The sequence below is a fragment of the Miscanthus floridulus genome, chromosome 9 (genome assembly GCF_019320115.1).
Source record: "Miscanthus floridulus cultivar M001 chromosome 9, ASM1932011v1, whole genome shotgun sequence".
In the NCBI taxonomy this organism is placed as follows: Eukaryota; Viridiplantae; Streptophyta; class Magnoliopsida; order Poales; family Poaceae; genus Miscanthus; species Miscanthus floridulus.
The window spans coordinates 20,780,231-20,796,305 of NC_089588.1; the positions used below are offsets into that span (position 1 = coordinate 20,780,231).

The following is a 16,075-nucleotide window of genomic DNA, read 5'->3' on the forward strand; positions in this document are numbered from 1 at the left end:
TCCAAAGCAACCTCAAATGCATGCAGTCCTTCAATGGCTAGTCCAAAGAGTGGTCCTCTAACCCCACAGTCCCAGGCAACTGAGTACATTCGCACATGGTACATGCACCAGATCATCACTGGTACAGACTATAACCAAGTACCTACAGCAAATCCAGAGAAGCCTGAGATGTTTGGTTATACCAATGTGCATGACTACCCCATATATGATAGTCTTGGCCCCGGCAAGAAGATAGTTGCACGTGCACAAGGTCTGCATTCCAAGACTAGTATGAACAATGGTGGCAGCTGGCTCCACTGGAGCAAAGTAGTCTTTGACTATGAAAGGTAACTCCATGTTGATCTTACTCCAAACATTTCCCTGCTGTAAATATTTCATCTATGCACTGTCATCCTGATTTTTCATTACTACTATACTTGTAACCACATACATTATCTTGTGACATGCATAAGTTGATCGACTTGATTTTTTAAGCATCAATGCAAGCTTACTGGATTGTTTCTATAGATTCCAGGGGTCAAGCTTTAATGCAATAGGAAATCAAGAAGGCGAATGGGCTATTGTTGGAGGGACCGGAGAGTTTGCTTTTGTGCAGGGTACCGTTACCACACATAGAGTACGAGAAAATTGTCCCTCAAACATCAAGGAGATTCGTATCCATGCATTCTGCTACCCACCGACCACACCAGTTGAGAGTACTAATAATAAGGTGATGTTAGCAGTTTTTTTTGTCCCCTTACTTTCTGCTCCCTTGTGCCAAACAGAGTGACAATCGAGCCATTATCAGACATTTTAGTTCAGAGGTAAAATTACTTAGGTGCTCATCTATATTAGTAGTAGTTGCCATTTTCATGTGTGGTGACAATAGGGTACTCACCAGAATCAATTGTCTATGCACTCATGTGTATTTCAAATGCACATTAACGCTGAAAGCACCACCATGCATGTACTAGGCCCAGCCACATATGAGTAGGTTATGTTTAAACGGCAAAGATGAACATATATATTTTCCCTTGGATTCAATTTGAAAAAAAGAGTTTACCAATAGTAGTTAAATAACGATGTGCATATATACATTCTTCTCAGAAGATTCCCATCTACCGTGAGTCAAAATGACAAGAGCACAGCATAATGAATGTAGTTTAGTTGTAGTAGATAAACCTAGTTTTTTTTTTGGAGAATAGATAAACCTAGTTAATCCATGTTCACTTTCTCTACTTGATGCTCCTTAATTAATTTGCCTGCACATTAGATTACTCCCTCTGTTCATCTCCTGGACAAGTCGTGTACCTAAGTACTCTACTATTAATATGTCATTTGTATTGTCACACCCAATTTTAAGGATAAAATTGAATGCACAAAACTCGTGTGTGCCCAGGAATCAATCACACACACAAGCTGACAAATTACATATAGTATCATCACGGTGTCTCATACATCAGGGTTATAATAAAACTTAGTCTTATACAACACAGCGGAATAATAAAAAGATAATAAAACTCTCGTGGCCATCATCACAGGGAAGGTCAACTGGTTGACCACAAGCCTAATAATCCTCCAGGAAATCCTCATACCCGTTGCCATCTGTTACCCATCCGGGATTTTTATCCAAGTAAAGAAAATAAACAAGTGTAAGTACATTCCGTACTTAGCAAGCTAACATGGGGTTATGAAACTCAAAAAGGATAGACTCTGGTTTACTGCAGTTAGCATTTTTAATAGGTCAAGCTTTTATTCTCAATTATTATCAAGTTATGCTTAAGCTCCCATTTAATTCCCATAAGAACAATATCGGGGTCAGGTGTGCCATATGTCATCACTGAACAACTTTAAATGATCATCAACAATTAACCGGTTATTCTGTGAGTTTTCCGGGCCGCTCGTAACCGCGAGCACGGCTGTTATAACAGTTTGTTACCCTCTGCAGAGGTGGTGCACATTCACCACGAGTCGTGATCCCCATATGCCCGGGTTAATTACTCCCATGTCACTACCAAGGTGAGCGGGCAGGGTACACTATGAAGCCATTTCATAGGTTTCCCTAACAAGTTAGGGCCGCTTGGTTTCCTTGGCAGGCAGATGTAGGGACCCCCCTTTCCTATGGCACAAATCCATCGCGGCTATACTCATAGGAACAGAGGCAGCCCTATACCCAAAGTGGCAAGCCCCATTTGCGCCAAAAAGGTAACCTCTAACTAGTTAGGAAAGATCCTATTACTGAGCTAAAGTCAGAGCCATATAACTCTCCCGGTTGCACTGTCAGTCCCAGCTTTTGCCGACAGATAAGTCCTTATGGAGGGCCGGGAGCAACATGAACAAAGGTCATTTACACTTTCGCCCTATGGAACAGTTGTTATAAATCATGTTACTCACTTTGTTCCATAGTATTATTCATCAACATGTATATCAAGTTCAGTTAGAGCACTAGCAATCTACCCATATGCATTTAATCACTAGGATGTCCTTACGGGTATCAAAATTAGACACATGCAAATGAGTAATTGATTAAAATGAAATAGGACATCAAGGAAGGCCCTTGTTATACTTGCCTTGGTTCACAAACTCGTGCTAGTCCTGCTGGTCGTCGAAGAGTTCTTGGTCTCCAACGTTTTCCTCACCGTCTGAACGCGACCAACACGGCAACATACAACATTCCAAAAGCATTCATGCAAAGCAAACATTCCTATCATTAGAACAGTACACCAATAGTATTGAAATCAAGATAAAATGTTTGTAAAACTAATATACATTTCGCTACGATCACGTCAACGCGAAGTTCACGAAAAACGGAGCTAAAATGCGAAAGTTATGATTAAAACGGGTTTTCCTATAGCCCTATATTTAATTAAATCTAATCATGAAATTAAAAAGTTCCAAACTTGACTAACAGTAGCTCCAACATGTAGCTTATGAAATTACGAAGCTAACGTGATTTGAATGGATCAATTCAGAGCTAAAACGACAATTTTATAAGCGAAACAGTTCAAATGGCATTTCTGTAAATACTGAAAGCATACTTTTGACTTAAACCGTGGAGTTTATGCTTTCTAATCGAGATTGCGCATTCGGGGAAATACGTTTTGGACTACGGGTTAGGACTTAGAAAAGTCCAGGGGCTCTTATGCAAAATCACCCGCGAAGGGGTATCTTCTATTCCTGGCCGTTGATCTCGCGATGGGTGGCTAGGATCGGCCTGGGGGGGTCATCCGGCCAGAACAGTAACACCAGCGGCCAGGCGCCATGGCCGGCGGCAGTGGTCTCGCCGGAGCGCGCGGTTAGGGCCTACGGTTCACCAAACTGACCACCGAGGGCACCCGTGAGCTCGGGGGGAGAAGGGGGTCGCGGCCATGCCGTTTTGGCGGCCGGGAACGGTGGCAAGCGCGGTGGCCGCCATGGCCGGCGACCATGGCCCGCGGAGCTTGCGGCCAAGGCTCAAGAAGCCAACAAAACGAGGAGTGAGATGCACGGGGAGATAGAGGGGAGGACGGAGAAGCTCATTAAGGGGGAAATGGAGACGGAGGCAGCTCGGAGGAGGCTGTCCGCGCGGAGGGGCGGTCGACGGAGCTCGGAGATCCCGGGGCGACGGTTGCGGCCTTCCTCGGTGCTCGGCAAGCGCAAAAAATGAGAGCGGGGGCAGCAGGGAGGGGCGGAGACGGCTTGGTGCCGATTTAAAGCGGCCGGGCGCGAGGGGGGGCACGCTCCCACAACGCGGAGTGGGGCGGTTGCGGCATGCGGCCTGGCCGGGTGGTTCCGAGGAGCGCGGGGGTGAAGACGGCGCCGACAAGTGGGCCTGGGCGATCAGCGGCTGGGCGTGGGGGCGTGGGCGGTTGCTCGGCGCAGCTTGCTGGGCTGGCGCGGCTGCTGGGCCGAGCAGCTGGGGCGCGCGGCTGGGCCGGCGGCTGGTGGGCCGAGCGGGGAAGAGGGAGAGGAGAGTGAGTGGGCCACGCGGGAAAAAGGCCATGTGGGCCGAAAATGAGGAAGGGGAGGAGATAATCATTTTCCCTTTTTATTTTCCAAAAAATTTTTCCCAAAAGCATTTTCAAATTATTTTTGAACTCATTTGAACACTAATTTAAGAACAATCATCACATGAATAAATAGTGCAGCAGCATGTATGCATCAAAAGTTTCAAATCTTATAATTTATTTTAATTCCCCAAAATTATTAATTTCCTATAATTGAGTGCACACTTAATAACATAATTAAATCAAATTTACTTATTTTAAAAGAATGAAATATTTTGGGTGTTACAATTCTACCCCCCTTAAGATGAATCTCGTCCTCGAGATTTGGGTGATTGCTTACCCAAACAGTTGGGGATAAGTCTTTCTCAGATCCTCTTCTCTTTCCCAAGTAGCCTCATCCTCTGTATAACGATTCCACTGCACCTTGCACATCTTTACTGTTCGGCTTCTCGTAACTCTTTTGGCAGTTTCCAAAATCTTTATCGGATACTCTTCATAAGTAAGATCTTCCTTGACAACAAGTTCTTCCAAAGGAATTTGTTCTTCTGGTACCCTCAGACACTTTTTCAACCGGGAAACATGGAACATGTCGTGCACACCGGACAAGCTCTCAGGCAGTTCTAACTGATAAGCTACTTCTCCACGTCTCTCTAGTATCTTAAAAGGTCCTATATACCTTGGGGCTAACTTTCCCTTCATATTGAATCTTCTCACACTTTTCATTGGTGACACTTTCAGGTACACATAATCACCAATCTCAAAAGTCAGCTCTCTCCTGCGGGTATCAGCGTAACTCTTCTGTCGAGACTGAGCTACTCTCAAATTGTCTCTAATCATTCTCACTTGTTCTTCCGCGTCTCTAAGGATATCGGGACCAAACACTTGAGTTTCTCCAGTCTGATTCCAGAACAAAGGCATTCTACACTTACGTCCATACAACACCTCAAAAGGTGCCATCTTGAGGCTCTTTTGATAACTGTTGTTGTACGAGAACTCTGCGTAAGGCAGACTCTTATCCCAACTATCACCATACTGAAGTGCACAGGCTCTCAACATATCTTCCAAAATCTAGTTGATCCTTTCCGTCTGTCCATCAGTTTGCGGGTGGTAAGCAGAACTGAAATTCAACTTTGTTCCCAAAGATCTATGTACTTTATGCCAGAATTGCGATGTAAATTGGGTGCCTCTATTCGACACAATTTTCTTGGGAACACCATGTAAGCACACTATTCTTTCCATGTACAACTCTGCTAATCTTGCACCATTATAGGTAGTCTTGACTGGTAAAAAGTGAGCAACCTTGGCGAGTCGATCCACTATTACCCATATTGAATCATAACCTCTTTGAGTGCGGGGCAGTCCTACAATAAAATCCATACCAACTTCTTCCCATTTCCATTCAGGGATCTTCATTGGTTGTAGTAACCCTGCAGGTCTTTGATGCTCAGCTTTCACTCTTTGACAAGTGTCACACAAAGCCACATATTCTGCCACATCTCTCTTCAAACCATACCACCAATACTTTTCTTTGAGATCCAAGTACATCTTGGTACTTCCGGGATGTATAGAATAAGCAGACTCATGGGCCTCTTGCAGAATTGCATCACGGATAGCTTTCACTTCCGGTACACATATCCTTTTCCCGAACCAAAGAGTTCCATTCTCATCCATTCTGAATCCGGGTGCCTTTCCAAGCACTACATTCTCTGCTATCTCCTTAAGTTTTTCATCCTCCAATTGTCCTTTGCGTATCTCCTGCTCCAATGTAGGCTCTATCACCAATTCCATTGCATTAGTGACCAGGCACAAGTTGAGATGCTCCATTTCAGCACACAACTCTGCTAACATAGATGTTGTTTGAATTCCATTGGCATACCTCTTTCTGCTAAGTGCATCAGCTACAACGTTTGCCTTTCCCGGGTGATAATGCACTTCCAAATCATAGTCTTTGATCAATTCCAACCAACGACGTTGTCTTAAATTCAGATCTGATTGGGTAAAGATATGCTTCAAACTCTTATGATCAGTATAGATATCACTCTTATGTCCAATCAGATAATGTCTCCAGATCTTCAAAGCATGAACCACAGCTGCCAATTCCAAGTCATGAGTAGGATAATTCAACTCATGCTTCCTTAGTTGTCTAGATGCATATGCAACCACTCTTCCTTCTTGCATAAGCACACATCCAAGACCCAAATGGGATGCATCACAATATATAGAGAAGTTCTTGTTTAAATCGGGCAAAATTAATACTGGAGTTGTAGTCAATCTCTTCTTTAGCTCTTCAAAGTTTGCCTGGCATTTATCCGACCATACATACTTAGCATTCTTTTCCAACAAAGCTATCATAGGCTTGGCTAGCTTGGAAAAGCCTTCAATGAACCTTCGGTAATAACCAGCCAATCCCAAAAAGCTACGAATCTCACTTACAGTAGTTGGTGGTTTCCAATTCAGTACATCTTGCACTTTGCCTGGATCCACTGCTATTCCACCATTGGAGACAACATGACCCAGAGAAAAGAGACTTCCTTTAACCAAAACTCACACTTGCTCCGCTTAGCGTACAACTTATGCTCTCTAAGCTTTTGCAAGACCATCCTTATGTGTTCTGCATGTTCTTCTTCAGTCTTGGAGAATATTAGTATGTCATCTATGAATACTACCACAAATTTATCCAGAAACTCCATGAACACCTTATTCATCAAATACATGAAGTATGCAGGTGCATTGGTCAATCCAAAAGACATAACGGTGTACTCATACAATCCATACCGTGTAGTGAATGTTGTCTTGGGTATATCCGAGTTCCGAATCTTAAGCTGATGATATCCAGATCGGAGATCAATCTTAGAGAACACATGAGCTCCTCTCAACTAATCAAACAAATCATCTATCCTAGGCAAAGGGTATTTATTCTTGATGGTAACCTCATTAAGTGAGCGGTAATCCACACACATCCGTTGACTACCATCCTTCTTATCCACAAAGATCATAGGTGCCCCCCACGGGGAAGAACTGGGGCGTATGAAACCTTTTTCTTGCAACTCTTTTAGTTGTTTCTTAAGCTCTTCTAATTCATTAACTCCCATTCTATATGGACACTTAGCTATTGGTGTAGTTCCAGGTAATAATTCAATAATGAATTCAATGTCTCGGTCAGGTGGCATACCTGGCAAGTCATCGGGGAAGACATCCGGGAATTTCTCCATGACACAATCTTGTTCATTGACTTCACCATCTAGCTGATTCATTATGGCTGTAGGCTGAGCTTGCACTACTACTTCTACACAGATTCTATCCCCATTGAGTGATGTCACAACCACAGATTTCTCCTAACACTGAATCACTGCCCGGTGTTGTTTCATCCAATCCATTCCCAGGATAAGATCAATTCCCGCTGTTCTCAACACAATAGGCTTCACCTTGAAGTCTACCCCCCTTAAGGAAATGCTAGTTGAGGGGCTCCAATAAGAAGCGGGCATACTACCTCTAGGGGAATTCACTAGTATAGGGTTTTTCATGGCACACAAAGGTATGCTATGCATTCTAACAAAAGCTTGGGAGATAAAAGAATGTGAAGCACCAGAATCAAAAAGTATGGTAGCAGAAACAGAGTTGACACTGAACGTACCCAACATGACCTCAGGCGTCTCCTGAGCTGCATCAGATGACACATAGTTCACCTTCGCTGTGAGAGGTGGTCGGGCGTTGAACTTCTGATTGTTGGTCTGGTTCTGAGGTGCTTGTTGGTTCTGCTTCTTAGGACACTGATGAGCATAGTGCCCTACTTCTCCACATCGGTAACAGGCATTGGGATTGTTGGGTGCACCACTCTTCACAGGAGCATTGTTAGGCACTCCCTGGCGTGTTGCAGGATTGCTAGTCTGTTGCGGGGGATGCTGATTTCCAAACTGTTGCTGATACTGAGGGCGTTGTTGGAACTGGTTCCTCTGAGGATACTGACCATGGTTTCCCTGATGAGTTGGTCCTTGATTCCTCTACTGGAAACCTTGCTGGGGATAAGCACGTGGGCGAGTGTTGCTTCCAGAAGCTTGCCCTTGGAGCCTTCTCTTCTTAGCTTCCATCTCCTTGCACTTATCATCAATCACGATTGCGCGATTCACCAAAGACTGGAAGTTAGGATAAGTATTAGACATCAGCTGGAGCTGCAGTCCATCATAGAGTCCCTTGAGGAAATGGCATTGCTTATCCTTGTCATCTGCCACATCATTAGGAGCGTAGCGAGATAGTTGTGCGAACTTGTCCCAATATTCCGCCACAGTCATTGATCCTTGCTTGAGAGATCTGAATTCTTCTTGCTTCAGTTCCACTAGTCCATCAGGAATATGGTATGATCGGAAACTGTCCTTGAATTCCTACCAAGTGATAGCAGGAGCATTGTTGGGACGTCCAAACTGGAATGATTCCCACCAATCCTGAGTAGCTCCTTGGAGTTGCCCGGAAGCGTACAACACCTTCTCAAGGTCGTTGCATTGTGCTATGTTCAGTTGTTTCTCCACAGCACGCAACCAATCATCGGCCTCCATAGGGTCTGTGGCATGGGTGAACATCGGTGGACGACCTTTCATAAACTCTCCACGCTTATCTCTAACCTGGACAGGCGGTGGCCCTCTTGCAGGTTCATTGTCCAAGCGCTGCATCATAGCTTGCATCAGCTGCGCTTGCATTCCCAATATCTGTTCCATGGTCACAGGTGGCGGTGGTGGATTTATAAGAGCACCACGCCCACGACCACGACCTCTGCCTCTTCCTCCTCTTGCGGCCATCTGTTTTCCAACAAATGCGCAAAATTTAGAGATTTTTCCAGTTATAGAGAGCTTACAAAAGATAAGAAACAATGCGGAGAATTTTCTGGGCAAGATTCAAATTCAGCAGTTCAGTAAAACTTTTATAACTTGAGTTTCAGAGATCCAACAGAGGTGCACCAAAATTCGTTAGAAAGCTTAGGACATCAGCTACAACTTTCATTTAGAGCACTTTTACAGATTCGGACTCACACATAGTCAAAAATAGAGCTAAACCGAAACTGTTCTGAGTTCCAGACAGCGCAGGAACATCAACTTGTGTCAGCTAGATCTCCCAAACCTGAACAGCTATTGACGTGATTCCATGGACACTTGAAAGATACAGAGGTCTAGTTATTTCCACAAAAATTTCAGAATTTTTATCATCCCAGATTTCGAGATACCAGATAAAGAACACAGGCTGCTCCAGAAATCAGCACAGCAGAGATAAGATAAAATGAAACATCTGCATTAAGATTTCATTCTAAACTAAAAGTTCCAATCTAAGGAAGTTGTGGACATGCCCACAAACTCCCAGCAATCAAGCAAAATACCAAATTAACCAAGTTCACCAATTAAACATCTAATCAACCAAGTTCACAAGACCAATAAGACTAATTAAGAACACGAATCTATCGACGTGGTAATCTAGATCAAGGCACCTAACACCTATGGAGCGGTGTCAATCATGGTGAAGGAACGACGCTTCTTCTTGTAGATGGAAGGCTGTCCCAGTTGTGCTCGAAGTTCATCCACTTGTTTCTGAAGACGTCTCTGCGCCCTCTGAGATGCATGCAGTTCTCCTTTGACTTCATCATCCACTCCCTGCATAGCGTGGACATGCTGCACCATTGCCTCCAGAGTTGGGTCATTCTCTGGTGGAGCCAAAACCTGCCAAACACCCTCATGATCATTTCGAGGAAGGAACCTGAAGCGATCCTCCCTCATGGCCTCGAAACGACGACCATGGTAGTGGATGTAGGCATTCTGTGCTGCATCCTGCATGCCATCCAAAGCATGGGCTCTCCTAGCAGGGGCACTGTGGACAGTCTCCACCTCATGTCCATTAATGATATCATTCCATGCGGTGACCACCAGCTCTACCTTCCAGAAGGTAGCCTCCAGTGGATGCTTGTACTCGGCGCAGTGGTAGCTGATGGAGGCGCGCAAGTCGGGGAAGTAGTCGTCCAGCACGTGGGTGAGGAGAGTGTGGTAGTAGGCTGTCTCTAGAGCTGGCTTGAAGTAGTACTTGCACTTCCAGCCAATCTCCTCGTCCTCCACGGGGGCAGCTGGGGAGGGTGCAGGTGTAGGGGAAGTAGCCGTCGACTCCTCAGGTGTAGCTACCACAGGGTAGACGCGCACGGTGACTGGTGTAGGAGTAGGTGTAGGCGTCGGTGTAGCCATCTCCTCGTCGTCGGAGATGATCACAATCTCCCTCTCCGCCGGTGGGGCACGTGGGGTGAACATGGCACGATAGCCGGCGGTGCTGAGTTGAGCAGTCTTCGGATTATGAGACATCTATAGATTTAAAGTGAGATGAAATTAGAATCAACAATTTTAAATAATAGATTAAGGTATGAAAAGCATAAATGTTTTAATAAAATAATAAGGATAAGTCAGTAAGCAAGAAACCAGAGGAGCAAAGATGCTAAAACGACCATTTTTTAACTAGGCTTGCGTCCTACAGTCAACCTGGCTCTGATACCAATTTGTCACACCCAATTTTAAGGATAAAATTGAATGCACAAAACTCGTGTGTACCCAGGAATCAATCACACACACAAGCTGACAAATTACATATAGTATCATCACGGTGTCTCATACATCAGGGTTATAATAAAACTTAGTCTTATACAACACAGCGGAATAATAAAAAGATAATAAAACTCTCGTGGCCGTCATCACAGGGAAGGTCAACTGGTTGACCACAAGCCTAATAATCCTCCGGGAAATCCTCATACCCGTTGCCATCTGTTACCCATCCGGGATTTTTATCCAAGTAAAGAAAATAAACAAGTGTAAGTACATTCCGTACTTAGCAAGCTAACATGGGGTTATGAAACTCAAAAAGGATAGACTCTGGTTTACTGCAGTTAGCATTTTTAATAGGTCAAGCTTTTATTCTCAATTATTATCAAGTTATGCTTAAGCTCCCATTTAATTCCCATAAGAACAATATCGGGGTCAGGTGTGCCATATGTCATCACTAAACAACTTTAAATGATCATCAACAATTAACCGGTTATTCTGTGAGTTTTCCGGGCCGCTCGTAACCGCGAGCACGGCTGTTATAACAGTTTGTTACCCTCTGCAGAGGTGGTGCACATTCACCACGAGTCGTGATCCCCATATGCCCGGGTTAATTACTCCCATGTCACTACCAAGGTGAGCGGGCAGGGTACACTATGAAGCCATTTCATAGGTTTCCCTAACAAGTTAGGGCCGCTTGGTTTCCTTGGCAGGCAGATGTAGGGACCCCCCTTTCCTATGGCACAAATCCATCGCGGCTATACTCATAGGAACAGAGGCAGCCCTATACCCAAAGTGGCAAGCCCCATTTGCGCCAAAAAGGTAACCTCTAACTAGTTAGGAAAGATCCTATTACTGAGCTAAAGTCAGAGCCATATGACTCTCCCGGTTGCACTGTCAGTCCTAGCTTTTGCCGACAGATAAGTCCTTATGGAGGGCCGAGAGCAACATGAACAAAGGTCATTTGCACTTTCGCCCTATGGAACAGTTGTTATAAATCATGTTACTCACTTTGTTCCATAGTATTATTCATCAACATGTATATCAAGTTCAGTTAGAGCACTAGCAATCTACCCATATGCATTTAACCCATAGGAGACAAGGAATAGGATAACAATCACTAGGATGTCCTTACGGGTATCAAAATTAGACACATGCAAATGAGTAATTGATTAAAATGAAATAGGACATCAAGGAAGGCCCATGTTATACTTGCCTTGGTTCACAAACTTGTGCTCGTCCTGCTGGTCGTCGAAGAGTTCTTGGTCTGTAACGTTTTCCCCACCGTCTGAACGCGACCAACACGGCAACATACAACATTCCAAAAGCATTCATGCAAAGCAAACATTCCTATCATTGGAACAGTACACCAACAGTATTGAAATCAAGATAAAATGTTTGTAAAACTAATCTACGTTTCGCTACGATCACGTCAACGCGAAGTTCACGAAAAACGGAGCTAAAATGCGAAAGTTGTGATTAAAACGGGTTTTCCTATAGCCCTATATTTAATTAAATCTAATCATGAAATTAAAAAGTTCCAAACTTGACTAACAGTAGCTCCAACATGTAGCTTATGAAATTACGAAGCTAACGCGATTTGAATGGATCAATTCGGAGCTAAAACGACAATTTTATAAGCGAAACAGTTCAAATGGCATTTCTGTAAATACTGAAAGCGTACTTTTGACTTAAGCCGTGGAGTTTACGCTTTCTAATCGAGATTGCGCATTCGGGGAAATACGTTTTGGACTGTGGGTTAGGACTTAGAAAAGTCCAGGGGCTCTTATGCAAAATCACCCACGAAGGGGTATCTTCTATTCCTGGCCGTTGATCTCGCGATGGGCGGCTAGGATCGGCCTGGGGGGGGGTCGGCCGGCCGGAACAGTAACACCGGCGGCTAGGCGCCATGGCCGGCGGCAGTGGTCTCGCCGGAGCGCGCGGTTAGGGCCTACGGTTCACCAAACTGACCACCGAGGGCACCCATGAGCTCGGGGGGAGAAGGGGGTCACGGCCATGCCGTTTTGGCGGCCGGGAACGGCGGCAAGCGCGGTGGCCTCCATGGCCGGCGACCATGGCCCGTGGAGCTTGCGGCCAAGGCTCAAGAAGCCAACAAAACGAGGAGTGAGATGCACGGGGAGATAGAGGGGAGGATGGAGAAGCTCACCAAGGGGGAAATGGAGACGGAGGCGGCTCGGAGGAGGCTGTCCATGCGGGGGGGCGGTCGACGGAGCTCGGAGATCCCGGGGCGACGGTTGCGGCCTTCCTCGGTGCTCGGCAAGCGCAAAAAACGAGAGCGGGGGCAGCAGGGAGGGGCGGAGACGGCTCGGTGCCGATTTAAAGCGGCCGGGCACGAGGGGGGCACGCTCCCATGATGCGGAGTGGGGCGGTTGCGGCATGCGGCCTGGCCGGGCGGTTCCGAGGAGCGCGGGGGTGAAGACGGCGCCGACAAGCGGGCCCGGGCGTTCAGCGGCTGGGCGCGGGGGCGTGGGCGGTTGCCCGGCGCGGCTGCTGGGCCGTGCAGCTGGGGCGCGCGGCTGGGCCGGCGGCTGGCGGGCCGAGCGGGGAAGAGGGAGAGGAGAGTGAGCGGGCCGCGCGGGAAAAAGGCCATGTGGGCCGAAAATGAGGAAGGGGAGGAGATAATCATTTTCCCTTTTTATTTTCCAAACAAATTTTCCCAAAAGCATTTTCAAATTATTTTTGAACTCATTTGAACACTAATTTAAGAACAATCATCACATGAATAAATAGTGCAGCAGCATGTATGCATCAAAAGTTTCAAATCTTATAATTTATTTTAATTCCCCAAAATTATTAATTTCCTATAATTGAGTGCACACTTAATAACATAATTAAATCAAATTTACTTATTTTAAAAGAATGAAATATTTTGGGTGTTACATGTATGATACAAATTCGTAATTTTAAGTAATAAATACTTTTGATACAAATCTAGCAATGTTTTTAATTTTGGTCGCTTGTCCTAACAACACGAACTATGTTTTACAATTTCGAATGGAGTGTGTAAAAGAAATTGCAGGGTCCATGAAGATATATGATTCATTACATTTGAATAACTTTAAAAGTTAATGGGTTCAAATGAATATGTCGATTTAGCTGCATATGTTTTCTTAGAATTGGCATCTGCCTAGTTTAGTTCATTTGCACTAAAATTAAGGCAAGGAGTATATAGCTCTAGAGTACCCTAGCTAGCTTTCCAAATCCTTTGTTCTATGCTCAAATATTTGTTTAACACTAAGAAGAGGAACTCCTTCATTTACTTGCAGACTTTTGAGGACGGGATGACAATCATTGGTTCCAATGCAATCTCAAATGTGTCCAGCCCTATGGCCAATACTAATCCACAGAGTGCTCCTGTAACCGCACAGTCCTTGAGAAAGTATAATCGCATACTGTATATGCACCAGATCATCAGTGGGCCAGACTATAACCAAGTAAATATAGCAAATCCAGAGCAGCCTGAGATGTTTGCTTACACCAATGTGCATGACTACCCCTTATATGATAGTCTTGGCCCTGGTAAAAAGCTAGTTGCACATGCCCAAGGCCTGCATACCAAGACTAGTATGAGCTATAATGGCTGGTTCCACTGGAGCAGCATAGTGTTTACTGATGAAAGGTTTGGCATTACTTAATGTTGGTCTTAAATACTTTGAACATTGAAATCTAGTATAGCTTTTTTTAACTTTGTATGCACATAGCTCGCCATGGATTGGGCTGCTGAAAGCTGACTGGATTGTTTTATACTGTATTCCTGATCTAGATTCCAGGGCTCCAGTCTTAAAACAATAGGAAATCAAGAAGGCGACTGGGCTATTATGGGTGGGACAGGAGTGTTTACTTTCGCGCAGGGTACCGTCACCACCTGTAGGATACAAGACACTGGGTTCTCAAACATCAAGGAGATTCGTATTGATGCACTATGTTGCACACCAGTTAATGGAGTACTTCCCTAACAGCAGTTGTGGCAAAACATTAAGTGGGTACCATTTCTTTTTTATTCCAAGCATGTCTATGATATCATGATTGATGAAAAATTGAAAATACACTGCCACGATTTCTTTATTAATTTGGAGAACTTTCTGGATGTCTTTTCATAAAATATTTCAATTTGAAAATACACTGCCAACCATATGGGCCTTAACAGTATGTATTTCAATTTAACAATAACACCTACAACTTGTGTTTTTTACAGAAAATCCAAAAGACCAAAAAATTGTGTTCTTCCTAGGATTAAATGCCGTGACCTACAACTTAACAATAACACCTACTATCATTACACCAAACAATCTCTTGTTACTACATTACTTCATAATCGTATATGAATATTTTGACTACTAAATGATGTATTTTGAAACATATACATTGCAAAACTGCTTAGAACTGCTTAAGAATATATACATTGCAAAACTCAGGTACCTTTGAAAATCAAGCAAGAAGCCTAGAACTGCTTAAGAATGTTCGATATACACATATCGCCCTTAGAATAACAAGGTCGACATATACATTGCCCTTAGACCAAAAATAGCCAATGAACTCGACATCGTTGCTATGGTTTCCATGTATTTTGAAACTCGCATATGCTTTTGTCACACCCAATTTTAAGGATAAAATGGGATGCAAAATCTTATGTGCGCCCAGAGATCAGTCACACACATAAGCCGACAAATTTTGAATAGTATCATCACAAGTGTTTATTACATCACGAATAAGACAGAGTTTTCACATAAATGTAGCGGAAGTAATAAAAGATCTCTCGCGGAAGCTCCATTTCACAGGGACGTCGACTGGTTGACCACAAGTCTAGAAGTCCTCCGGAAAATCATCATACCCATAGCCATCTGTTACCCATCCGGAATTTTTATCCAAGTAATGAAAATAAACAAGCGTAAGTACTTGTCGTTCTCAACAAGTGTAACATGGGGTTCATGAGGCTCAAAAGGCTTGACATAGGTTTAACAGCATTTAGCTTTTAGTTGTCACAATTTTAGCTTAAGAGTAGCAACAAGTTGTTTCAATTCCTAATGTAGAACACATGATCAATGTAAACATGAATAATGAATAGCATAAACAATAATACTTAGTGTTCATCTATTCCATAAGGGTTCCAAGGCCACTCGTGACTGTGAGCATGGCTGATATACCAGTTTTACACTCTGCAGAGGTTGTACACTTTCACTGTGAGTCGTGATACCCATATGCCCGGATTTATAACTCCCAAAACACTTCCAAGGTGAGCAGGCAAGGGTCACTATGAAGCCTTTCAAAGGTTCGTCTAACAAGTTAGGGCCATTAGATTCACTCGGCAAACGGATATATAGCCCTCCTTCTCGATGGCACAATGACGCACAGCCTATACTCAAGGGGATAGAAGCCGCACTATACCCGATTCATCAAGCCATTCTTATGCCAATAAAGGTAACCACTAACAAGCTAGAAAAGGTCCTCATACTGAGCTAAAGCCAGAGCCATGTAGCCCTCGTAGCTGTACTGTAAGTCCCGGATGATCACTTACAGATAAGTCCTTAGGGA

General features: G+C 44.2%; 1 protein-coding gene across 1 annotated transcript; it reads left to right on the forward strand.

Annotated features, from left to right (window-relative positions):
• The first annotated feature begins 102 nt into the window (after positions 1-102).
• Positions 103-14,545, forward strand: LOC136482615 (uncharacterized). The gene is made up of 6 exons (XM_066479834.1): positions 103-326; positions 508-695; positions 3,565-3,585; positions 13,479-13,482; positions 13,893-14,162; positions 14,307-14,545. The coding sequence occupies exons 1-6, from the start codon at positions 103-105 to the stop codon at positions 14,497-14,499; spliced, it is 900 nt and encodes a 299-aa protein (XP_066335931.1). The 3' UTR covers positions 14,500-14,545.
• Positions 14,546-16,075: the final 1,530 nt, after the last annotated feature.